The sequence below is a fragment of the Chanodichthys erythropterus genome, chromosome 5, assembly GCF_024489055.1.
Source record: "Chanodichthys erythropterus isolate Z2021 chromosome 5, ASM2448905v1, whole genome shotgun sequence".
NCBI lineage: Eukaryota > Metazoa > Chordata > Actinopteri > Cypriniformes > Xenocyprididae > Chanodichthys > Chanodichthys erythropterus.
Window position 1 is genome coordinate 34,604,958 of NC_090225.1, and position 24,729 is coordinate 34,629,686.

Below are 24,729 nucleotides of genomic sequence, written 5' to 3' on the forward strand. Positions count from 1 at the left end.
CACCACCCACTTCTCACTTAGATGAGCAATGATGATTCAAATCACTGTGCATGGATCACTTAAAACCAGCTTTTTTAATCTGACAAAACATGCATACAGACATTAGGGTTGGTCAGAGTGCTTGACTACTCGAATAGTGAGTTTTTCTATATTATTTTCTTTTTTAGCTCCAATATTTTAAATAAAGAATTTAGAGACTTCTTGAGAAGGATTTTTCGCATGCTGACAGTGTGCTACTGTTGATCTGTCAGCATGTTAAAATCCTCTCTGAGAAGTCGCGTCTCTAAATTAATCCGCTTTAAAGCACCACCGATACAGCCATCAAAGCACTGCTTTTGTAACAAATTCACAGTATTCAACAATACTTTTCTAGATAATTATGAGTGTTTTTAAGAAGATGTATCGAGTTAAAAATAGTTCATCTTTGAGACCCATGTGTTTTGTTTCATTCTGTTGTGTTCCTTTTGAAAGCAAGAATTCATGCTGTGTGAACATCCTTTCGGCATCTTATCTGGGTCTGGTGGACAACTTAATACTGTGCATTTATGCAGGGCTTCCATATAAAATCATTTTGCATATCCCTAACATACACATCTATGTATTTATTCCTACAGAGCACCGCATGATGTGCATTGGCAGATGTTGTAGATGAACCCCAAAGCAAAGATGATTTTACAGAGTGACAAGAAGAGCAGAAAGAGACAGGGGTTGGGCAGGTATATATCTCAAGGGCAACGCCATCACATCCGTTTCGACTGTCAGCACCGATCCTCGTCTGATGAGTTTTCCCGAGTGAGCAGCACTCTGGATTTTCATGAAGGTTACTTTTGATTCTAATCTCTCCTGAAACCCCTATTCTACCACTTTATCTTTAAATTTGTGGAAAAGTCCTTTCATATTGTTTTGCTAATACTTTAATCTGTCTACTGTGTGATCTCCATCTAAAATTCATCTTTGTCACAAAAGACTGAAAAAAAAAAAAAAAAAAAAAAACAAGATAAAAGAGAATGAATAACACAAAGAATTCTGATTTGTATGATGGTCACATTCTCACTCTCACCATTGAGTATATTTTATAATATCTACTGTATAGAGAACCAGACACATTAGTGGAATTAGTCTAGAAGGCTGTAAGAAACACTACCCTGCTTAATTGAAATCATTTCCCCCCTTATGACAGGAAATTAAATTCAGTAGTCATTGACAGGCTTAAGATAGAAACACATGCCACATGTTTGTCCTGATGCTAGAAGTAGTCATTTGTGATTGTGGTTAAGATCATTTTAAAGTGAACGTAATCAAATATGGACAGATAGACTGAAAAAAAACATTAAAATAAATTTTAGCCCAAGTTTAGTGTTTATTACTGCCCACACTGATGAATTCCCAAACTGGCAAATATCCAGTGACCAAAGCTCAAGTGGATTGAAAGTGTCTATTGCGAATCAATTTTGTTTCACAGTGCAAAATCCAGTTGAGAGGTGGATCTGTTCAGGGCACAATGCTGATGGAAATGTGTAACACATCAATTCAAAGTCTCTAATAATGATATGCATTATTTTCATTATATTATATTATTTGGTAGCACTTTATAATAGGTTTCATTAGTTAGCATTATTTACTGTACTTTAGTTAACACGAACTAATAATGAACAATACTTATACACCATTTAACATTCTTAATGTAAATCTCAACTTTTACTAATACATTATTTAAATCAAAAGTTAATGTTTGTTAACATTAGTTAATACACTGTGAACTAACATAAAAAAAAACATGTTACATTTTATTAACTGACAGTAACAAAGATGAATAAATATTATAACAAATGTATTGCATATTGTTAGTTCAAGTAGTTAATACATTAACTAATGTTTAAAACATGAACTAATGTTTTTGAAAGAAGTCTCTTTTGCTCACCAAGGCTGCATTTATCAAAATCAAAATACAGTGATATGGTGAAGTATTGTTACTAACTGCTCTGAGAAATCATTCTAATGTGCTGATTTGCTGCTCAAGAAACACTTCTTATTATTATCAATGTTGAAAACAGTTCTTCTGGTAATAATTTTTGTAGAAGCTGTAATGTTTTTTATGATTCTTTAAATATGAATATGAATTTAAAAATGTAGCGTCTGGAGCGATCAAACACAATTATTCAATATATTTAATGAATTACCCATAAACACACTCTATCAAAGTTCTGTGAACCCAACCCATCCCCCTAAAACTGCAACTATCATCCCAAACATAGCTAAACCACAGGCAGAACTAGGTGTCCTGTTACAGATACTTGGAACTTTTATGATCAGAAAGAATTTTTCAGAGACTAGTGACTCTGACTTCATTCTTTCTGAGAAAGACAAATAATCTTGTCTTCTATGTATCCATAGTCTTAATCCTATGTATTCTCTATATAACCACTTGAGAAATGTATAAACATGTATCCAATTTTCCCATCTCATGACTTTCCTTTTATAGGCTTTATTCTATGTATTAATTCTCTCTTTTTAACTATTTTGGTATTAATGTTCCATAGTTGCAAATGTATAGTAAACTAAAATCACACTGGTAGCATGTTTGGTATCTACAGACTCCAACTTTAATTTCCTATTTGATCATTTATGTTACATGTTACTAACCTGTGACACATTAGTATTATAAGAATCTAGAAGGTTCTTTTCTCATTCATCCAATCCAGTGTCTTATGTTAATATCTTGCTACAGAACAAAGACTCGTAAAACTTCCCTCAGAGGTAGTGTTAATTTTGTCACCTATTTTTAATTTAGTCTTGTGCCAAATGTCCTTGTTAGTTTTAGTCATATTTAGTCATTCACATATCTTTTTTTGTTAGTCAAGTTTTAGTCGACTAAACGTCTCGTCATTTTAGTCTAGTTTTAGTCAAAAGAAAACTCAAGGTATCTTAGTCAAGTATTAGTCGACTAAAAGTCTTAATTTTAGTCTAGTTTTAGTCAAAAAATTGTAGTCTTTTTTTTAAAAATACACATTATTACTGAGATTATTACTGATAAACATTTCAGTTAAAAAAGTGTTTCACATATCTCAAACATTGGTTAAATGTCAATTACCTGACAAAATACACTTGTTGAAAGATTTTTGTTGAATGCAAGTGTTAAACGTGTCTGGTTTTCAATTTCTGATTTAGGAGACACATTCACAAATGATTAACCTGTTCTGAAGACTATTTTATTTTACCCAACACAATTCAAAAGCTAGCATGTCGTCGTCGCTCGTCACTCGTGTTCGCTTTGGGTGTTGTGTGTTCAGCAGTTTCGTGTTGCAGCCACAAGCGTATGAGACCTGTAAAGCCTCGTTTACACTGCACGCGTGTGCGGCTCGTTATGGCTGCGACGCGGCTACCGGAGCTGATACACGGCCACTCTAGTCAATGCCGCTTCGCTAAAGATAGGCGCCTCGCCTCCAAGACGCGCAGCTCAAATACAAAACAAAGTCAAAATAATCACCCTGTGTAAACTCCCGCTCATATTTTACATCACTAGAAACTGACGACAAGAGATTCGAAGCTGAAAAACTTGAAATTTCTTTGTTTGAGTTGACATCGTGCAGAGGACGGAACAACACCTTACCGGAGCCGTAACGAGCCGCACACGCATGCAGTGTAAACAAGGCTTCAACGAGGCTTAACTTGAGCAACAGCGCAAAGCCGCAAACTCATTCTGAATATTTTAAAGGCGTAACAGCTGATGAAAAAGCAGAGACGATTGTAGACGAAAATTAACACTACTCCGAGGGGGCAACTCCTTATTGGCTCAGACACCTTAAGAGGGTGTGACATCTTCATCCCTTATATTCACCGATCACAAGATCAAACTCTCTCTTCTTCTCTTTTACTGACAAATGCTGATGTCAAGATGATGCTGTAAGAAGCTAGAAGCTTCTAAGGAACCCCATGCTTGTGCCAAGCCTTGGCCTAGACCTTCCATTCACCAAAGATCCTCTGAATCCAACTGGTTCTCTTTCATGAAGACAATATCAGCAAAGATTCAACGGAAGCCTCCACAAATTGCATCAGGACAGTTTTAATTCAACTTGGAGGGACATGCAAGTATCATAGTCTCATTATCGGATACACTGAGTATTAAAGAAAGAAGGGCCTGTTAAAACGAAACTGATGGTTTGCTCAAGGCTGTTGATCTGCTGACTGTCAAACAATGCTGTAACTTCTTGCTTTCATGTACTCTGCTTTAGCTCTCTCTCTCTCTTGGTAAACTGTATGCATGCATGTGTGTGAATGTTAGAGTTGTTTAAGTGTTTAGTCTAGTTAATAAAGTCTTGTTCATGTCACACGTAAAGTTGTCTGTGTTTTGTGCTCATATGCAGATCCTGACTACAGGCTTTTAGTAATAAGATTGTTATTTCCCATAACCTGGAAATGAACATTACTTAGAATTAATAAACAATTAACACTGTGTGTTAATTGGACAACGGGTTAATTGATTGTAATATTAATTTTATTGCATTAAGTTAATTTTATTAACTGATCCAAATATTTATAATTAACTATAACTAGTTATGATTAATTATTCATATTTATTTTGAGCTAATTTGCTACAAAAAGGACAATATTATTTGAAATAGAAATATTTTCTAACATTGTACTGCAAATGTCTTTATTTTTTCAATTTAATGCATCCTTACTGAATAAATTTCTTGTAGTGAACTTAGTAATAGCATTTTTTTCATATTTTAATGAATTAAATACTTCACATAATTAAGGGTACATTTACATAACAACGATGTACTAAAAATGGAAAAGACATGCCTACAGACTGAACTAATACGCATGTGTGACATTTTCACAAATTCACGTCACGGTATAATTTTCAAAAACTTGCACTTTGAAACCCGTTTTTAAGTTTGCATTTTCAGGCACCCAAAACACCATTGTTGTGTACATGAATGGCCAAAATGCATAAAAAGTTGTTGTAAACAGTGTTGTGTAAGCAGCCCTTAAGGAGCTTCATTTATTTTTTAATGCCAAACAGCTTTACATTATATCACCTGAGTATTTAAAATACAAAATAGTAATTTGAGCCAAGTTTAAAGCAGTTGGAAATTAGCTAAAATATGCACACTTGTAATCAGTTGACATTGCTTGGCAACCACAAGCAACCTACAGTTATGGCATGTTTACACAGGGTAGGTGGGTAGGTTGGTGGTTGAGTGGGCTGATGGTTAGTTAGAAAGATGATACGGGCATGAATGAATGGACTGTCTTGCTCTTTCTTTTTATTTGCCATTTAAGCTCAATATAATTTTCCAGTTAGCTTATACATGACATTGACCCTGAGTCACACATTTTCACTCCTGCCTCTGGCAGTTTCAGCACGACCTTATTCTCAGGCAGTTTTGTGCTTCAAGCAAGAAAACAGATAGACGACCTCTCTGCAATCTTACTGGCTTTTTCTGCAGCACACGAAGGATAACACACATTTTAACTGCTTAGCTTCTGAACAGTGATGCTTCCGATGCTTGAGCCTGTCCTCCTGTCTTCATCACTTCAAACACTTTTTTTTTTTTTTACTGGAAAAAAGAAATCTAATTATACTGTATGAGGATGTTTTCTTTTTTCTCAGATGCAATTTTAACTGCTATACATCACATTATGTCCAGTCACTTGTAAACAAGTTCTGAATTATTCATTTAAACTGGACACAGATAAAACCATTTGTCGTGATTGTAAATATCACCAGAGACATAAACATCATGTTTTCCCCCATAAATTTGTTTATTTTTCAGAGAAAACACAAAAGAATCAAAACAAATACTGAATATCATCAAAAGGCTCTAAAACACACTCAAAACGTTGGGGTCAGTAAGATTTATTTTATTTTTTATTTTTTTAAATTTTAAGTTTTTACGTTTTTTTTTTTTTTTTTTTTAATTGAAGGATGCATTAAATTGATAAAAAAAAAAAATATATATATATATAATAATAATAATAATAAAAAACATTAAGCAGCATGACTGTTTTCATCACTGATAATCAGGGTTGGGCAAAAATACATCAAAATGTATTTTAAAATAAAATACCAAATACCTTAATTTTAAATGTATCAAAATAAACTACAAACTACAGCAGCCACAAAATGTATCAAAATAAACTACTGTATTTTTGCATTTTAAAAATACTACAAAATACTTTTACAAGGGAGCATGAAATTTCTTCGCAAACTTTCCATCAATTGGTCTACTTGATCTATCCCTTCACCTTTACACTGACTCAGTTGATTAAGTAAACAATGTTTGATAGCTTTTCTCTGCCGAGTCAATCAATAAATCTGACATATGCAACCAGTTAAAGGCACAATATGTAGGATTTTTAGATTAAAATATCCAAAAAACACTAGAACAATTATTTTGTTGACTTGTATGCTTACATTATCCCCCCCAAAAATTCCAAAATTGTCTAAATCCCGAGAAATAAGTTATTTTAACCAGGACACAGATCGTGTCCATGCGTCACCTATCAATGACATCATTACCCTCGATTTCTGGTTTTATTTTGTGGAAAACTAATCATGTTATATAGCTCAACACATTAAAGTCTTTTTGTTTGAATCTTGTTTTCTTGATTTACTGCGAGTACCATGTTTTACCATGACTAATGTCGATCGATCTTACTGCAGTGTGCAACACGTGTCTCATAGCAGCCGCTGAGCAAACGCACGGAGTAGCATTATAACAACATTCAACACACAAATGTATCTAATATGATAAAAACAGCGCTGCGTTACCCCACATACGCTTGACCGGAAGAAGCGGGATTAGCGACTGTGGCATAATAAAAGTCCCGCTGCTCTTGAGATGTGTGTCGCACTCGTCTCTCACTATCAATCACTCCAGCGGCCTCATTCAGCTGTAACATAACTCGCCCTGCTCTGCTTCATACTACGGTAATGTTAATAAACTCATCTATGAACAAGATTTCTACCCGAGTCTCATCCCGATTCTTTTCCACCGGCTGTAGACGTGAAGACAACACATCTCATGACTGAAATCAAGGTGTCATCGAACTACTCCTTTGTTTTGATTGAGCGATCTCTAGGGCGAAAATTAACATATTGTGGCTTTAACAGATCAAATATTAATATATCCCTGTGATCTCCTAGATGAAGGTTAGTTTTAAAGTAACCAAAAGTTTAGTGTTTGCAAATGACTCATAATTGTATCCTAATTTTAGTTACACATTTTTGGTAATGAAGGGACTACTTTGCATCAGCAACACCGGCTCAATGACAAACAAGTCATTCATAAGAAGACAACTGATGGCTCCTGTATTCATAGCAAGTATTTTATAACTAATTAATCAACTGATTGTTAATCATAAATATAGACTGCTGCTCTGTATAATAGTTTTCAAGAACATTATGTAAATTGGTAAACTATTTAGGCTTCCAAAACGAACACCAAAACTTAATTTGAACTCTTAAAAATTATAGCAATTTATGCAAAAAAAAAAAAAAAATGATGGAAAGCTGTCAGCCTGCACGTTTCTTGACCACCTTCTTCCATATGGATCAATTTTCTGTTCTGATTGCAACAAGTCTGGGCAAACCACTAAGCAAGCACCAATCAGAGGCCACAATTTTATGATGTCATCATGTAGACTTCTTAAAAAGTATTTTACAGTATTTTAAAAATACAAAAATACAAAACTGTAAAGTATTTTGATACAAAATACAAAGCCATTTTCATCAAACCTATCAAATACAAATTACAAAATACTATTTTGTATTTGATATACGTATTTGAAATACATGTATCATAAATACTGCCCATCCCTGCTGATAATAATAAGAAATCAAATCAATAAGAAAAAACAAATCAGCATATTAGAATGATATGGCAGGATTGGGAACTAAAGGAAACAAAACCAAATATCAAATTAAGAGTCCATAATGTGACACGTGACACTGAAGACAGGAGTAATAATGCTGAAAATTCAACTTTGCTATCAAAGAGACTGAAATACATTTTTAAATATATAATATACATATATAATGTATGAAATATATTATATAAATCAAATAGAAAACAGTTATTTTAAATGATAATATTTCACAATTTTACTGTTTTTAATCAAATAAATGCAGCCTTGGTGAGCATAAGAGACTTTCCAAAAACATAAAATACTTCAAACTTGATCATCTAGATCAGAAGTGGCCAACATCGGTCCTGAAAGAGCCACAGTCCTGCAGAGTTTAGTCATTACCACTGCACACACAGCTGGGCTGGCAGTCATACACAAAGCCTGCCTGACAGAACTGAACTTTAGGTTGAGTCTCACGCTCTGGGCTTCATGCATGAACCATTCACCGTGTTCCTACAGCTCTGATTCAGTAAAAGTGGATATCAGTAAAAGTGGATAAAGAACCAAAAAAAAGGTTTACATGAAGTAATACAAAACAAGAATACATATCCATTTAGTTTAGCGTATCTTACCTGTGGGTGTGGGCAGACTTGGTGACTCTCCCAGCACCAAGCGAACTCTCTTAGCATGCGTTTTGCCCTGGTAGTGCGACTGAGCCACGATGGCAGATGTGAAGAACATGTTACAGAGCGTACAACATTTATTTCTGTCCACCTCATTCTCTGCACTGTCCTAAAAAGAGAGAAATACAGGACATATAAAATATGCATAGTTTACATCCAAAGTGGAAAATCATTAATGCATCTGATGCATTTATGAAAAAATATCAGAAACGTATGTTACATTGAAAGGTGGTTATTGATGTTTTGAGGTATGAATAATGAGTCTAATAAAAATATCAATCTGCAGAGTGAAATAATCTCTTGCTTAAGTGATTTACCATTTGCAATTAATTACATTCAATACATAACTACATCATTTCTCATACACAACTATTAAAAAAGGTGCAAACATCTTTTTACAAATGAATAATTTTGCAATTGAGGAATATAACAATTGTGGAAGCAGTAACATAAAAAGTGCTAAAATACAATGTTCTGAAATTGTTCAGATTTTTTTCAGATGGACATCAAGAAAACAAACAAATAAAATATTCAGCCAGTGCTCTCTGGCCATCAACAACTGATGTACTTTGGATTACAGAATCTAACAGTCAGATGTTTTGAATATTCATATGTTAGTAAAAACGAGCACAGACAAGCGTATGATTACGGCCACATTGTGTGCTGCGAGCTGATGCCAGTGGCTTGAACTGTCCTTCTCGTCCCTGGAGACTGGACTGTGGATTATGGGGCCACTATCAATTCTAGCACAGACGGGGCCCTTGGCATTCTCCCAACCCCCCACTCTGAGTTAGGTCCAGCAGGAAACAGGTCAGCTTTAAGTAAATCAGGCGGAAAAAGCAGCCAAGAACTGTCCCAGTTCACTGACCTGCCTTTCAAAGCAACAATCCAGCTTATCATCTCTTATAAACACAAGAAAGTCAGTTACTGGAATGAGCACAGCAAACACTCCTTTAGAGCATCCTCAGATCAGTGATTCCCAGGCAAGGGAATGTGGACCCCAGGGGATATTTTAGCAGGTTGCATGTGAAAGATGTTGCCTTTGTAGACCTACATAACAGAAAAACCTTCAAATAAAAATAGTAGATCTGTCTAAAGAAACAACAAATAAATACATAGATAAAAGTAATAAATAAATAAAAACTAATATTTGCAAAAATTGCTATTGTTAATAACAACAACAACACAACATGTATGTATGCATGCAACTGTCATTTCTATCAACATCAATTCCACACGTCCTGATTTTGCCAAGTTAGATGTGTTCCTGGGTCAGCATATTTTGTCGATCCTGGAACAACATTCCTGTCTGAAAATCTAATGCTAACCAAATCCCTTCTCCTAAACCTAACCCTACCCATAAGTTATCCCTAAAATCAGAGGGAAATTATAGGTGAATAACAGTGATGTAGAAACACCTGACCCTGAATGTAAGCCTAAACTTGACATAAAGTCCAATTGTCCCTAAAATCTGATTGGTTGATTGGTTGCACCTGGTGAAATCAGGGCTGCGTTGAGCCCCGACAAAACATTGCAAAATGGTTTTTAAAAGGAAACGGTGGTGATGACGCAAGAGTTGCAACTATGGCAGCTGAGAAGGACATTCTTTGTGTTATTTTTGAAGAATTTTCGGAGCCTGATGAAGTTGGTATAAATAGGTGTTTAATACTGAAACATACGCTCAATGTTTCAGTCACTGCCCTTGCCGTTCAGAATAAAAGAGAACATCCCAATCCAGTGAAAGGCTTTGTGGAAACTTCTAATTATTGTGATATAACACTTGCCTTGAATTTCAGGATGAAAAGACAAACATTTCAGGTGAAGGATAATCCACTTCTTACCTTTAAGACTGTGTTATGATAATTAGGCTTATTATTGCTGATCACTGTTGTTGTGCTTTTAGAAATATTTACTCAAAGTAAAATTGAAAGAGATAATCTTAACTTGAGTAGGAGTAAAAAATTATCCAATGAAAAAACTACTCAAGTAGCTAGTTACTAGTTATATACACTATATATATATATATATATATATATATATATATATATATATATATATATATATATATATATATATACACTGCCCTCCGAAAGTTTGGAAACGCCCTAGAAAAATGTGGTTTTGGACAATATTGGCATGAATCCTTTTTAATTTTTGATAATTTTGCACTGATAAGGGACAACACAAACTATGAAAACATATTTTATTACATAAACAGTTTATACAAAAAAAAAAAAAAAAAAAAAAAAAACCCCACAGGTTATGTATGTAACCACAGTTCCCTGAGAACAGGGAACGAGACTCTGCATTCGATGACGCAATGGGGAATGTCCACGTGACGCGGTGTTTCGAAACCTCACTACCAAAAACTCCAATCCTATTGGCCAGCGACAGTCTCATGGCGCGACCCGGAAGTATAAAGGCGCGCCTATGGAAGCAGTCAGTCTTCATCGTCTTTGAGGGACTGTTCCGCAGGTATAGAAATGCAGAGTCTCGTTCACTGTTCTCAGGGAACTATGCTTACATACGTAACCTGAGACGTTTCCTTTCGAAGGGAACTTCCACTCTGTATTCGATGACACGATGGGGAACAATATACCCACGCCTCCATGCTTAGGGGAGTGCATGCCAAAGAATGGCTGAGACAGACGTCCGTACAGTTCTTATAGAAACTGTAGCAACTCCCCCTCGGGTCACACCAGACTGTCAGTGACAGCATTCCCTAAGGCCAACAGCCCAAGCTAAGCCTATAAGAGGCCTTCCTCACAGGAGAGAAGGCCTGATAAGGCCACTAAGAGCTTCTGAAACCAACTCTTCCGCAGACAGAGTGGTCTCTTCTAGGGAATGAGGGCAGGGAGCCGAAGGGGACCCTGACCAGCCACTAGAGGGGACAGCGTCACCCTCAATGCCACCAGGGAAGCTGATCTGGTCTTATCATAAGACAAGTTAAGTCTAGCCAATCCCTGTCTGAACACAGAATCTCAGAAACGCATCCTTCACAGAAGGGAACGGGTAAGAGTGACTGCAGTAGGGCAGGAGAAACTCAAACTTGTGCGTAGAGATGGGCATCCCGGAGAGCAGAACTCAGCTTGAGTGCTATGCTCCATCATATCGATGGGAGTGTATTCAGTGTACTCAGGAGGAGGCCTGAACAGAGCCAATCACGTGATCAGCTCAGGTCATACTACCCAACACGAACCAATGAGCAGTGTACTCGGTAAAAGCACCTTTTACTCTTTCAGCAAGAGGAGCACCACATACGCTAACACTTCATCAAAGAAGGCCTATACAGGCCTGTCACCTCGACAAATGCGTGGCATCAGCTCATGGCAGTGTTCTTAGGCACCAGAAATGATACTAACCGACACGAAGGAGGTTAACTACCATCCTGACCCGTGGCCAACGGCGTGTGTAAAGATCCTCAGATCAAAAAACACATCAACATATACTATATGTTGAGAAAGGCGGCCTATAAGGCCTAGAAACATTTAAACATATGGCATAAATCCATTGGCCTTTACTAGGAGCATAAAAAGATCCACCTTAGACATCTAAGTGGCTGGAGCTCAACTAGCATATCTCATAGGCTCAGTGAAACAGATGTAGTAAGAAAACCAAACCTCAGTAAGGCTCAGTAAGGGCTAACCACTCAGAGTACTCAGAAAACCCACACCATTCCTACAGCGAGAAGAGTACTCTAGCTGAACTCCAAATGCTACACCAGAGGGCGAGAAGGAGGCCTACCTTAGTATACATCTGGCATCAGCAAGTGGCTGCCACATCTAGACCACCAAAGAGCAGTGTATAAAACTTCCTCAGAAGAGATACACAGATGCTGCTTCCTGATGCAAAACAGGCCTGAAGTGGCCTGTTCGCTCAGGTCAGGCGTGCTTTAAAGTGGTCGCAAACTGAGCCAACCAGTCAACTAAAAAGGAAGGCCTCAGGAGGGCCAACGATCTTAGTAACAGGTGGCTTTACAGCAACTGTAATGTATACCAGACTATGCCAACAAGTAAACTGAAAAAGGAAGCTCCTTTGAGCCGACCAAATCAGAAACAAGAGGCAGCAGCCCGATTGGAACACTAGAAACACACACCGTGCCATCACGGGGACAAGAAAGGAGGGTGAAGAGGGCCTACCCATTCACGCCGCACGTGGCAACAGCTCGCAGATAGCACGTGGCTGCCAAATCTAGACCACCAAAGAGCAGTGTATAAAAACTTCCTCAGAAGAGATACACAAACGCTGCTTCCTGAAGCAAACAGGCATGAAGTGGCCTGTTCGCTCAGGTCAGGCATGCTCTTAAAGTGGTCGCAAACTGAGCCAACCAGTCAACTAAAAAGGAAGGCCTAAGGAGGGCCAACGATCTTAGTAACGGGTGGCTGTATACCAGACTGTGCCAACAAGTAAACTGAAAAGGAAGCTCCACCAAAGAGCAGTGTATCAAAACTTCCTTAGAAGAGATACACAAACGCTGCTTCCTGACACAAACAACCCTGAAGTGGCCTGTTCGCTCAGAATCTGACAACTTCAGGAGCTCGCTTGACCTAAGCACCCCGCACAGCAGGTCAGCCAAGAAAGAGGCCCCTAGGGCCTACTATCCTAGTGACAAGTGGCGTTCGGCCATTGTTAATATACACTCGCAGACTGAGCCAACCAGTCAACTAAAAAGGAAGGCCTAAGGAGGGCCAACGATCTTAGTAACAGGTGGCTTACAGCAACTGTAAGGTATACCAGACTGTGCCAACAAGTTGTGGCACCTCAACAAGAAGCTCCTCAGAGCTGACCAAATCAGAGACAAGAGGCAGCAGCCCAACTGGAACACTAAGAGACACACACCGTGCCGACACAGGACTAGAAAGGAGGCCGAAGAGAGCCTACCCATTCACGCCGCATGTGGCAACAGCTCGTGATCTAATAGGGAACCAAGCTACAGGAAACAGCCTAAGCCCAAAACCTATGGGGAGCTAATCCTGAGCTGCTGCTAATACACATTCCAACAGGCAATGAAGTACAATTGGCTAAAGGGAATCAACACAGCCAACATAGTCTAAAGGAGGCCAATAGGGCCTACGCTTCAAACAAACATGTGGCACAACCTGTGGCAGTGTAAGTAATGTGAGCATAAAATGATCAAATCAAAGCATGCTAACTTAGCCAATGCTAACTAGAAAGAGGCTATGTAACAAACAGGCCTACATTCTAAGCTAGAAAGATTAACCGAAGGGATGATCAAAAACAGGAAGCTAAAAAATCACCATCTTTCCTCAGAAAGTGGTAAAGCTACCCTGAGTATGCAATCCAACAGGTGATGCACTCAGTAACACCAATAAACCTATCAATGTGGAATATTAGGTCACCAATGTCTACAATAGTGGTTAAAAACAAGCCAGCTATCATGTGACAGGTGCCAACCTGTGGCAGCATACTAAGCTCACATACAAATATGTAGGGCAAGGATCTAGAACTTAAAGCAAGCACACAGCGGCTTTAATATATGTCATTTCAAAAAAGGAAATCGTTCTTCCATACAGATTCTCAAATCTGTGCTAAGCCATAGAGGACAAAAACCAAATGATAGTAATGTCCACTCAACTTGATTATAGCATACAAAAAGTGACCTGAAAGTAAACTGAAGTGACAAGTGCCAACTCAAACTACTCTAGAAACAGCAGATGAGACGCTACTAAGCAGGTGGCTAAGAGGCGGCCATTTTGTGGCCTACACAACATATACTAGCCACCTAACAACTTCAGTTTTGCCCAGAAAAACCCCTTAATTTTTGACTATATGCTCAGAAAACGGGATGAGGCACATAAAATATAGACCCCTCCCTGCGGCTCACTGACCAAAGACTCCTAATGCTCCTTCTTTCATGAAAGGGTGGAATCTAGTGTTCTTTTAAGCCTAAAAGATCCTCTTACTATCAAACAAAATAGTGGGCCGACAGAAACTATGGGCTCAGCTGACCATAAGCAGCATCTGAGCATGATATAAATATACAGGGCTTGACATTAACACCCGCCAACCCGCCAAATGCGGGTAGATTTCAGCTGTGGCGGGTAAGACAGCCACTCCCACTAGCCACTTTGGCGGGTTGAATATAATTTCAGTTTACAGCCAAATGATCGTCGAAGATCGTCGTAGCACAAAATTAAAATCCAATCACACAATTCGTTATTTAGGCTACGTGCAGTTAGTGAATGAGGGATAGTGAATGACACAACAGAAGCGCTCTGTCGCGCGTGCGCGCGCGATCAGTTCTCCTCGCGCCTGAATAGTTAAACAGAGCACACAGATGTCTAAATGTCCATCGTGTGGAGTATCTCGCGTGAATACAGTTGGTTATGGCTTAAGTGGACGTAAACAGGTGGGTAATAACTGGATATGCGTCAGTTACGTCCATGCATTCAGCAGCCCAATTAAATACCTCTCTGTCATTAATGTTAATCAAACAACAAAAGATGTTAAATAATCTGAAAAAAGATTATTTTTAATTTACTATTGTTTTTGTAATTTGCTTCTTTGTTCTTTTATATAGCCTAACACAAATAACTTATACAATTTCTCATATTAGCCCATGCTTATATTGTCCACCTCTTGCCCACCTGTACATACCAGCTGATATACAATGTATTCTTGATTTGGGTGGTCAATCTGCATTTAAAAGTTTGAAAGGGTTTTAAATCTTCTAAATCAAGTAAAATGACTCAAAATAAAGTAATTTAAGCATAACAAAGTCAACTTTAATCATATAAAATGTAATTTACCAACATCAAAATTGTGGCCAGTGAAAATGCTCAGTGGCTAGTAAATTTGGAAAACCACTAGCCACAGTGGCTGGTGAGCAAAAAAGTTAATGTCAAGCCCTGTATATATATATATATATATATATATATATATATACATACATACATACAGGAGGTGGAAGAAGAGGGAGAGAGGGTAGATAAAAATCGCCCTATTTTTGTAGCTGGGGAATCGATTACAAACGCACCATTGTTTACAATCGATCACTCAATCTCACTCTCACTTCTTCCTCCTCCCATCTGTCTGGGTTCAGATCTAAATCTGAAACGACTAGGGGATTTTCCATGCCCCCCCAAACTCAGACGCGGAGTTCAGAAAGGAATCGAAAGTCATGGAAGCCGCTGTATATATGGACAGAAAAGAACCGCTCATCGAGCCGTCCGCATGCGTCCCAAACACACAGCGGCTTGCATGCACAAATCAGAGCAGCGCTCATCAGACACGATGACGTCAAAAACAAACGTCATCGTCATTCACTCGTTCTCGCCAACCCCGAGGAAGTTCAGAGAGAGAATACAATTCCCTCACAACTCCCAACGAGCTCATCTGGGAGCCCTATGATTGTAGGCACGGTTTTGCCTCGGCATAACCCGGCCAGAACCACCAGGCACAGATGTAGACACCCCTTCCCTTCAAAAGGGAACTTAAATTTTCGATTCCTCAAAATATCCACCATTAGCAGCTATCTGACCTAAACCTAAACTTCTAATTGGTTCAATGTATTCTAAAATTAATTGGCAAACAATTGTTGAAGCAATTAAGGTGTGCTGACCCAAAAATCTTTTACAAACCTGGGCCAAGTTTAAATCAGTAACAAGGGATCACAGCTGGCAAAGGGGCATGTCTGACTTTGACATGTATATATTGCCATTATTATGTAATCAAAATGAAAATTATTATCGCTGGTCTTCAATGATAATCTCAAGTTACTTCAATGTATTTGCACCAAAAAATGATAAATATTTATGCTGATATCGTCCAAAACCATACTTTGCCAGGGGTGTTTCCAAACTTTTGGAGGGCAGTGTATATGAGCAATATCACACGAGTAGCCGTGCGATATGGCTGTATATCAGCACGCTGTGATTCGTCCGTCGGCACGAGGCCGCATACAGCCATATCGCACGGCTATGAGTGTGATATTGCATTTATACAACATTTCGACGGCACAAGTGTGTAAATAAATAAAAACAACAACGGAGTGTCTTTAAAACCCTCTTTTGTGCAGCACTACTTCCTTCCGCCACGGATTCAAATCTCAATTTGACAGTTGGACCAAGCCTCCGTTACTAATTCTAAAACGTCACTTCAGAACTAGTAACGAAGGAACGTTGAGTCGCTTCATTGAAACACATTGAATTTTCTACAGTATTAGAGAGAGAGAGAGAGTAGCTATTACCTGTCTGGTATATTGCATTACATTCATTCATCAAGTCGATGTCCATTATATTACATCCTTTAAACAAGTCCGTTTGAATGTCCGCTGAGGTAAGCGATCTTTGTATTTGTCTTCTTTTTTTTTTTTCAGCTTTGGGAATTTTCCATCCATAAGACCACAGCGATAAAACAACTTCCTTTTGAAAAAGTTCCTTTCAATTTAAAAGTCTCTTGTGACTCCCTGACTAATTCTCCTGTAAAGTGTTGCCGCCATCTAATGGCGTATTAATGTAATGTTCACTCAATCCATATTACTTAATGGACATATTTATATAAAATAATATTTATTGAACAACATATAAGCACAATTGTACAGTTCAGTCAAACATGAAGCACTAGTTATTAAAAAAAAAAAAATAGGTCACCATTTACGCTGGTATGTGGGTTTTACAAATATTTAATGAATGAAAAGGATTTTAAAGAGCTTGTGACAAAACCTACTAACTCCATTGGATCCTCAAACTGTCAATCAAGCCTCATTAATCCGCCTCACCTCGTGAATGAAGTGCGCACGCAGTTTGGACATCTCTGTGCAATGCAAAGGTAAATAAAAGATCTGATGTTTGAAAAAAAAAAATGTAAAGCGTTTTCTTTACTCAAAAAAACATATGTTTATAAAGTTTAATGTTTTACATATTTGAAGCAGAGAAGAGTCTGATATGTCCCGTCTAGTTGTAGTCAATGTGCTATATGTAACGTAACGTTTATTATTATCAAATTTAATATAGCACAATTCGACTTGCTCTGTAACAAATAATAGATTAATAAGACCAAAGATTGCCCGTTCTATGTAAATTGAATTATGTCTCGTGTTTAACCACTATAAGAGCCAGCGGCAAATCCCCGAGGCACTGGCCGAGATGAAGCTGTTCTCGGCGGTTACAGAATCACTGAACGGCCGCTGACGCACTCAAGCTCGCATCTCCGAAAACGCCAAAACAAATTGTAAAATAGGCGCTGTTATTAAATATGAGTCACTTATTTCAGGTCTAAACAACTACATTCTCGCCTAAAAAACTATTAAAACTACAGTTCGTGGTACAAGAAGTAGTATTTGTAAAAATTACGGTTGATTTGATCGGCCGCCATGACGGTCACTTCAAGCGGAGTGATACAAATGGTGAAAAGGCAGTAGGAGTGCTGTTATCACTGAAATATTGCATGGCTATCAGCCAATCAGATTCGAGAACCAGAAAGAACTGTTGTATAAATATATATATATTTATATGCAACAAACACTGAAGTGACAAGCATTATTTCTGGCATCTGTAACCCGAATATCATTGCATGTCCTTTGCTTTGTATAATAATAACGTATACAGCTACATTTGAAAGAAGAAAGAGAGAAAACTCTTTACATGTGCTCGTGCTCATAAACGCTGAACATCTGAACACAAACAATGATCAAATGCACATTGACAGATCTTCTTCCATCTGTTCTCCAAAATGTAATCAAATGTATATTGCTGCAGAGGCATGTAAACTGGTTAACTGTGTCTACGCAAAGGCGTTAATTTTCAAGACAGACAGGTAATCGGCGTCGCCACTGCGCAATAGGTAGGCTACCCACAGATTACTGCGGGATGGTTGGTGTTCATTTCATACTCTCTGAGAAATAGTAGCTTAAATAAAGATATATGTCCAAAAAATATATATGTCCAGCTGATTTAGAGATGTTTTGGATTGGCTCAGGTAGACCTGTTTGCCTCTCCAAAAACCTCCCACTGCCAGCTGTTTGGAACTCTCAGCATAGAAGCATGGCACATAGCTGGCCCCGGAGCCTATGCAGATATGTTTCCCGCAGTGAGCCTACTTGCACAGACACTGTGTGAAGTCAGGGAGGTCTTGCTAGCTGCGCCCTATTGGCCCAACCAGACCTGGTTCCCAGAACTGATTCTCCTCGGGACAGCACCTCCCTGGCTCATTCCTCTGAGGAAGAATCTACTTTCTCAGAGACGGGCCACCCTATGGCACCCGCGTCCCTCTGGAAACTCCGTGTCTGGTTCCTGGATGGGAGGCGGAGGTTCAAGGTGACCAACCCCAAGAGGTAGTTGACACCATCATTTCAGCATTAGCATTCTCTATGAGACACGCTAATGCTTTGAAGTGAAACCTGTTCATTGAGTGGTGTTCAAACCAAGAGACCCCTGAAAATTTTCGATCAGAGCCGTGCTTTTCATCCTGCAGCAAGGGTTGGAGTGAAGGCTGTCTCCCTCCACCCTCAAAGTTTATGCTGCTGCTATCCCGGCATATCACTACCCCATAGGAGGGAAATCGGTTGGGAAGTACAGCCTGGTCATCAGGTTCCTTAGAGGGGCCAGAAGGTTAAATCCTCCCCGGCCTCCCTCCATACCCTCTTGTGACCTCACTCTGGTGCTCAGAGCACTTCAGAATGTCCCATTCGAGCCTTTGCAGTCATCAGATCTAAAGGTTCTGACTGTGAAGACTTTGCTGCTAGTTGCACTTGCCTTTTTTTTCTACGAATCGTGCCTAGAGTTTGGGCCGGCTGACTTCAGTGCCTACCACTCCCTTCAGGGACCAGGTGGCGAACTTTCAAATGCTGCCCCCGGAGGAGGCAGACCCAGCCCTAGCTTTGCTCTGTCCCGTCCGTGCTTTATGAATGTATGTCAACCAGACACAAAGCTTTAGGACCTTAGACCCGTTCTTTGTCTGTTACAGTGGCCAGCAGAATGGAAAGGCTTTCTCCAAGCAGGGGATGGCCCACTGGATAGTGGATGCCATCGCCTTGACTTACCAAGCACAGGGCGTGCCCTGTCCACTCAGGTTGCAAGCTCACTCTACCCGAAGTGTTGCATCCTCCTGGGCGCTGACATTTGTACCCACGCGGCTAGGCGTGGCAGTCAGATGCAAAGATTGCATACACATGTGCAATGGCTTGTTTAGTTTACACTCAAATTAGATTGGTCTCTCTAGCGAGATTCCCAATTCGTCGGTCTACCTCCGACGTGACATCTCCATTCCCTCCTTCAGGGAATGAGGGCTACATATGTAACTGAGACGTTCTGCATCATTTCCACCACAAAATATTATTAAACACAACATGATGGATGAGGAGAAATCTAAACTGTTATCGACATGGTATGCACATCCACTTTTGGATATTTTGAGTCTAAAAAAAATGCAATTTTGAGTACACAGAGATTGTATTAAATAAGCAAATCATATTCATATATAATACACACTTCTAAGATATTTTATAGATGCTTATATATATCTGAAGAAATCTGAAGAGCCTCAGTTCTAGCAAGATAAAATCAATAGCTGCTGAACATAATTAGAATCACAATCTCAGTGAAGAGAGCAGGAAAAACCTTAAGAAGTGATTGACTGATTCCTGTTATAACACTGGAAATGGTGTTGTCTCTGTGTGAGATCTTTCCAGATTGATTTCAGAGGGAATAAGAAACAGAAAAACTGTGAGGGAAGTATGAGGGAAGCCACATGGAGAGTGAGTCTAAAACAATCAGTGATGTTTAAAACATTCTTCTGTGGAGTACAAATACAAACAAGCCCAATGTTTACACTGTTCTTTTAAATACAATAATAATGAATGGGGGAAAAAAGGACAAAAATAAATAAATAAATAAATAAATAAATAAATAACCCACCATAAAATGGTCTTGTGTGCTATAAAGTCATCTGAAACTATATAATAGTTCTGTTTGAGGAAGAGATGAAAATGTTAAACTACTATTTATTTGTGTATGTAAAACTTTTTAAAGGTGCCCTAGAACCAGTTTTTACAAGATGTAATATAAGTCTAAGGTTTCCACTGAATGTGTCTGTGAAGTTTCAGCTCAAATATGCCATAGATTTTTTTAAATTAATTTTTTGGGGCATAATTAACCATGCACGATTCAGGCTGCGGCCCCTTTAAATCGCGTGCTCTCTGCCCCCCGAGCTCTCGACTATAATACAGTGCATTTACAAAGTTCACACAGCTAATATAACCCTCAAATGGATCTTTACAAGATGTTCGTCATGCATACTGCATACTGTTTACATTTGATTCTGAATGAGTTTGAGGCTGTGCTTCGTGGCTAAAGCTAACATTACACACTGTTGGAGAGATTTATAAAGAATGAAGTTGTGTTTATGCATTATACAGACTACAAGTGTTTAAAAATGAAAATAGCGACGGCTCTTTTCTCCGTGAATTAAGTAATAAACGATAAAATAACTTTAACCACATTTAACAGTACATTAGCAACATGCTAACGAAACATTTATAAAGACAATTTACAAATCACTAAAAATATCATGTAATCATGTCAGTTATTATCGCTCCATCAGCCATTTTTCGCTATTGTCCTTGCTTGCTTATACCTAGTCTGATGATTCAGCTGTGCACATCCATACGTTAAAACTGGCTGCCCTTGTGTAATGCCTTGAACATGGGCTGGCATATGCAAATATTGGGGTCATACATATTAATGATCCCGACTGTTACGTAACAGTTGGTGTTATGTTGAGATTCGCCTGTTCTTCGGAGGTCTTGTTATTCAACTATGCCAAGGTAAATTCAATTTTTGATTCTAGGGCACCTTTAATGATGAAGAAAATGACTGAATTTCCCTTTAACATTGCGCTAAACTTCTCCTTTTATGTTCCATAAAAGAAAACAGAAGAAACTGAGGGGGAAAAAAAACGACAGTTTGTAATGGTTTGAGCGAGTAAATGACGACATTTTTTTTTTTTTTTTTGTGATCTGGTGATACTGCAAATAGCATCTGCTCAATCTGAATCAGACATTTAAAAATAAAACTGCCATATTTTCTTTCCAGAGCAGAGAAAAACTTTGGCTCAAGCATGTTGTGTCAGACATTTTCTTCAGTCTTAGGCCAGGTTTGTATTTGCACATTCTGCTCAACCGTCAATGCTGACATTTCTGCACATAAATAGAGGTGCAAAGCAACACTCAGGGGGGACGCTTCATCAGCAAAATTTCTGTAAACCAGCAGTCATGGAAAATCTGAGCTGCACTTCCACTGCAAGGTGTGATGGCGAGAGAATGTTTCTCTTTCTATATCCCTTTATTTCGCTCTGTGGATATTCTGTCAAATGACTATCCAGACATATCTCTCTCTCCCTTGGGGAAGCCATCTCATTGACTTTCAGTGCCCGTGATGAAATCTTTATTGGTATTGACAGCTCTGTTCCTCCTCACCTTGTTCACTTTTGCTTAATGTTCTTCTGACTTTTGATAAGTACACAGAATTTTTTTCCCTAATCTAATGTTCCAGTAGTAATACATCCTACACTGTAAATGATTTCCATTGTTTTCACAGTATTATACTCTGTTCTCAACAGTTCCCTATACTGTAGAATCTGAGTACAGCATATTACTGTAGATTTTGTCATTTTCACAGCTTGTTACTGTATTTTTTAACAGTTTCCAACTGTATAAGCTGTGTACATTATGTTACTGTAGATTTTCAATGCATTCTGGGAAAATATTAGCCTACTGTATAACTAAATACAGTAGGCTACTAAATGAAAAACAACCACACACCTCCTCAAGCATGACAGACTTATCATGAAGATGAAAGCCCACAACAGTATGGTAGGTTAACTTTTCTCTTTTTCCACTCTCTGTTTTATTCTGATGTTAGATATAAAGCTACATTTTAGTTAATACATTTCCATAAAAATATATGAGTAAGCATTCATTTTCTAGCATTTTCCCTCTGCAGCGTGGTGAAGATTAAAGTCAGAGTATGGATTAGCCTACGTGAAATTGGTAGGTGGGTATACTTTAAAACACATGTAATTGTCTTATCTGTTTTAAACAAATGTTATTTGCAAAGTATAAATACGTTTGAGTTAATAAATATATGTATGAACATCGGACCGGGTCCGCATTTCCCATTTAGGCAGCACTAACTAGAATTTTCCTCCCGCAGCGGCGCTGGCAGACCGGCTGGACCATCGCGAGACAGGCGGGAAGAGCCGTTGTGATGACAAAAAGCCTACTACCTGAAATTGGTAGGTCAGTTTTAAAACGCATGTAATCGTCTTTTTTGTTTTGTACCAATATTGTTTGCAAGGTATAAATATGTTTTAGTTTATAAATATCTGTAAGAACATTGAAGAGGGTGCTCATTTCCCTGTCAAGCCACACTAATAGCTCTTTCCTCCCGCAGCGGCGCTGGCAGAGACCGGCTGAACTAATGTGAGACAGGCGGGAAGAGTCGTTGTGAAGACGAAAAGCATTCGTGAAAATGGTAGGTCAACTTTAAAACGCAAGTAATCACTTTTTTTGTTTTGTATCAATGTTGTTTGCAACTTCAATGTATAAATACTTTTGGTGCTGGTGCTCATTTCCCAGATAAGCTGTGCTGACAGCATTTTTTTCCTGCAGCGGCGCTGGCAGACGGGCTGAACCATCGTGAGATGGGGGGAAGAGTCGTCGCAATAAAGAAGACCATTTTCTTTATGGCATATGGTTTTAAGATGTAAGATGTATTCACTGGTTATTGTTGTATACTGCTACTAATTAAGTACTTTAACTCTTCAAACTTTATTTTTATATTTCCAACATTTATTTTCCACTGGCACAATGTGTTATGATTTTAGTGGTACGAATTTAATTGTATTTTATTAATTGATGGAATTAATATGCTGGTAAATTTCTGTATTGAAGTTCAGAAATGTAAAAGATGAAACCTAAATAAAGTTGATCTGAAGCAATAATTTGTGTTTTTGAATATATAACAGTTAACTTAAAATAAATAAAAATTAAAAAATTAAAATAAAGTACAGTATAATGATGTACTTTATTTTACAGTATGATTAAAACTACTGTTATTTTTGCGGTAATTTTACTGTTGTATTAAATACAGCACCTACTGGATAATTGTTGCCAGTAAGTTACTGTTAATTTGACAATAAACATTTTACAGTGTACACTACTGTTAAATATAAGGTTGGCGTCAGTAAGATTTTTTAATTTTTGAACGAAGTCTCCTGTGCTAACCTAGGCTGCGTTTATTTGATCAAAAATACAGTAAAAATAGTAATATTGTGAAATATTATTTCAATTTAAAATCTCTGTTTTCTATTTTAATATATTTTAAAAATGTAATTTATTCTAGTGATGCAAAGCTGAATTTTCAGCAGCACTCCTTCAAAGCAGTTGTGCTGCCTAATATTTTTGTGGAAACTCCAATACTTTTTTTTTTTTCTTTGATGAATAAAAACTTCAAAAGAACCGCATTTAAAATAAATTGTTTGTAACTATCACTTTTGATCAATTTAATACATCTTTACAGAATAAACATACTAATTAAAAAAAAAAAAAAAATCTTACTGACCCCAAACTTTTGAATGGATAATAAACATCATTAAAACTATTTTACTTTTAACTTTACAAAATTAGACTTTTCTGTCTTTTTTTTTTTTTTTTTTTTTTTCCCCAGAGAATATATCTGTAATTAAGTTTATTTTTTCGCCCTCCTTTGGCAAATGTTTTTTTTTTTTTTTTTTTTTTTTTTCTCCTTGTCTTAATCTCACTAAATTAAGCAATATGTATGCTTAAAATAATTAAAAACAATTTGCCAATGGGTTAATAAAAATAAACTCAATTTAAGATTTCTCTTGTAAATGTTCACAGCATGCTTGGATGATATTTCTCATCAAATTCATCCAAGATTAAGTTTTCTAAATTATGATTTTCACATTCATTGTATAATTTGGCTCTGTACTCTTAGTGCATGACAACAAATGTCTTATCAGTTTCTATTTTTTAATTCTCGAAGGGATTTTACGATAAACATCTGAGACTATAGACACTAAAAAGAAACAGCTGAGAACATGAGTCCTCTGAGCTCTGAAAGAACAACCAGTGAGCGATACAATGCTCCTCTGGGTCCTGTCCTACAATATCATTATAAAAAACCCAAGCCCCAATAGTCACATAAAA

The 24,729-nt window shown here is 37.8% G+C and overlaps 1 protein-coding gene across 1 annotated transcript in view; it reads right to left on the reverse strand.

The window, feature by feature from the left end:
- Positions 1-24,729, reverse strand: part of zgc:171482 (zinc finger protein) — a 135,361-nt gene that overhangs the window by 53,449 nt on the left and 57,183 nt on the right. Inside the window, exon 4 of the mRNA XM_067385523.1 lies at positions 8,490-8,649. Coding sequence (XP_067241624.1) covers positions 8,490-8,649 — 160 coding nt within the window. The remainder of the gene's footprint in view (positions 1-8,489; positions 8,650-24,729) is intronic.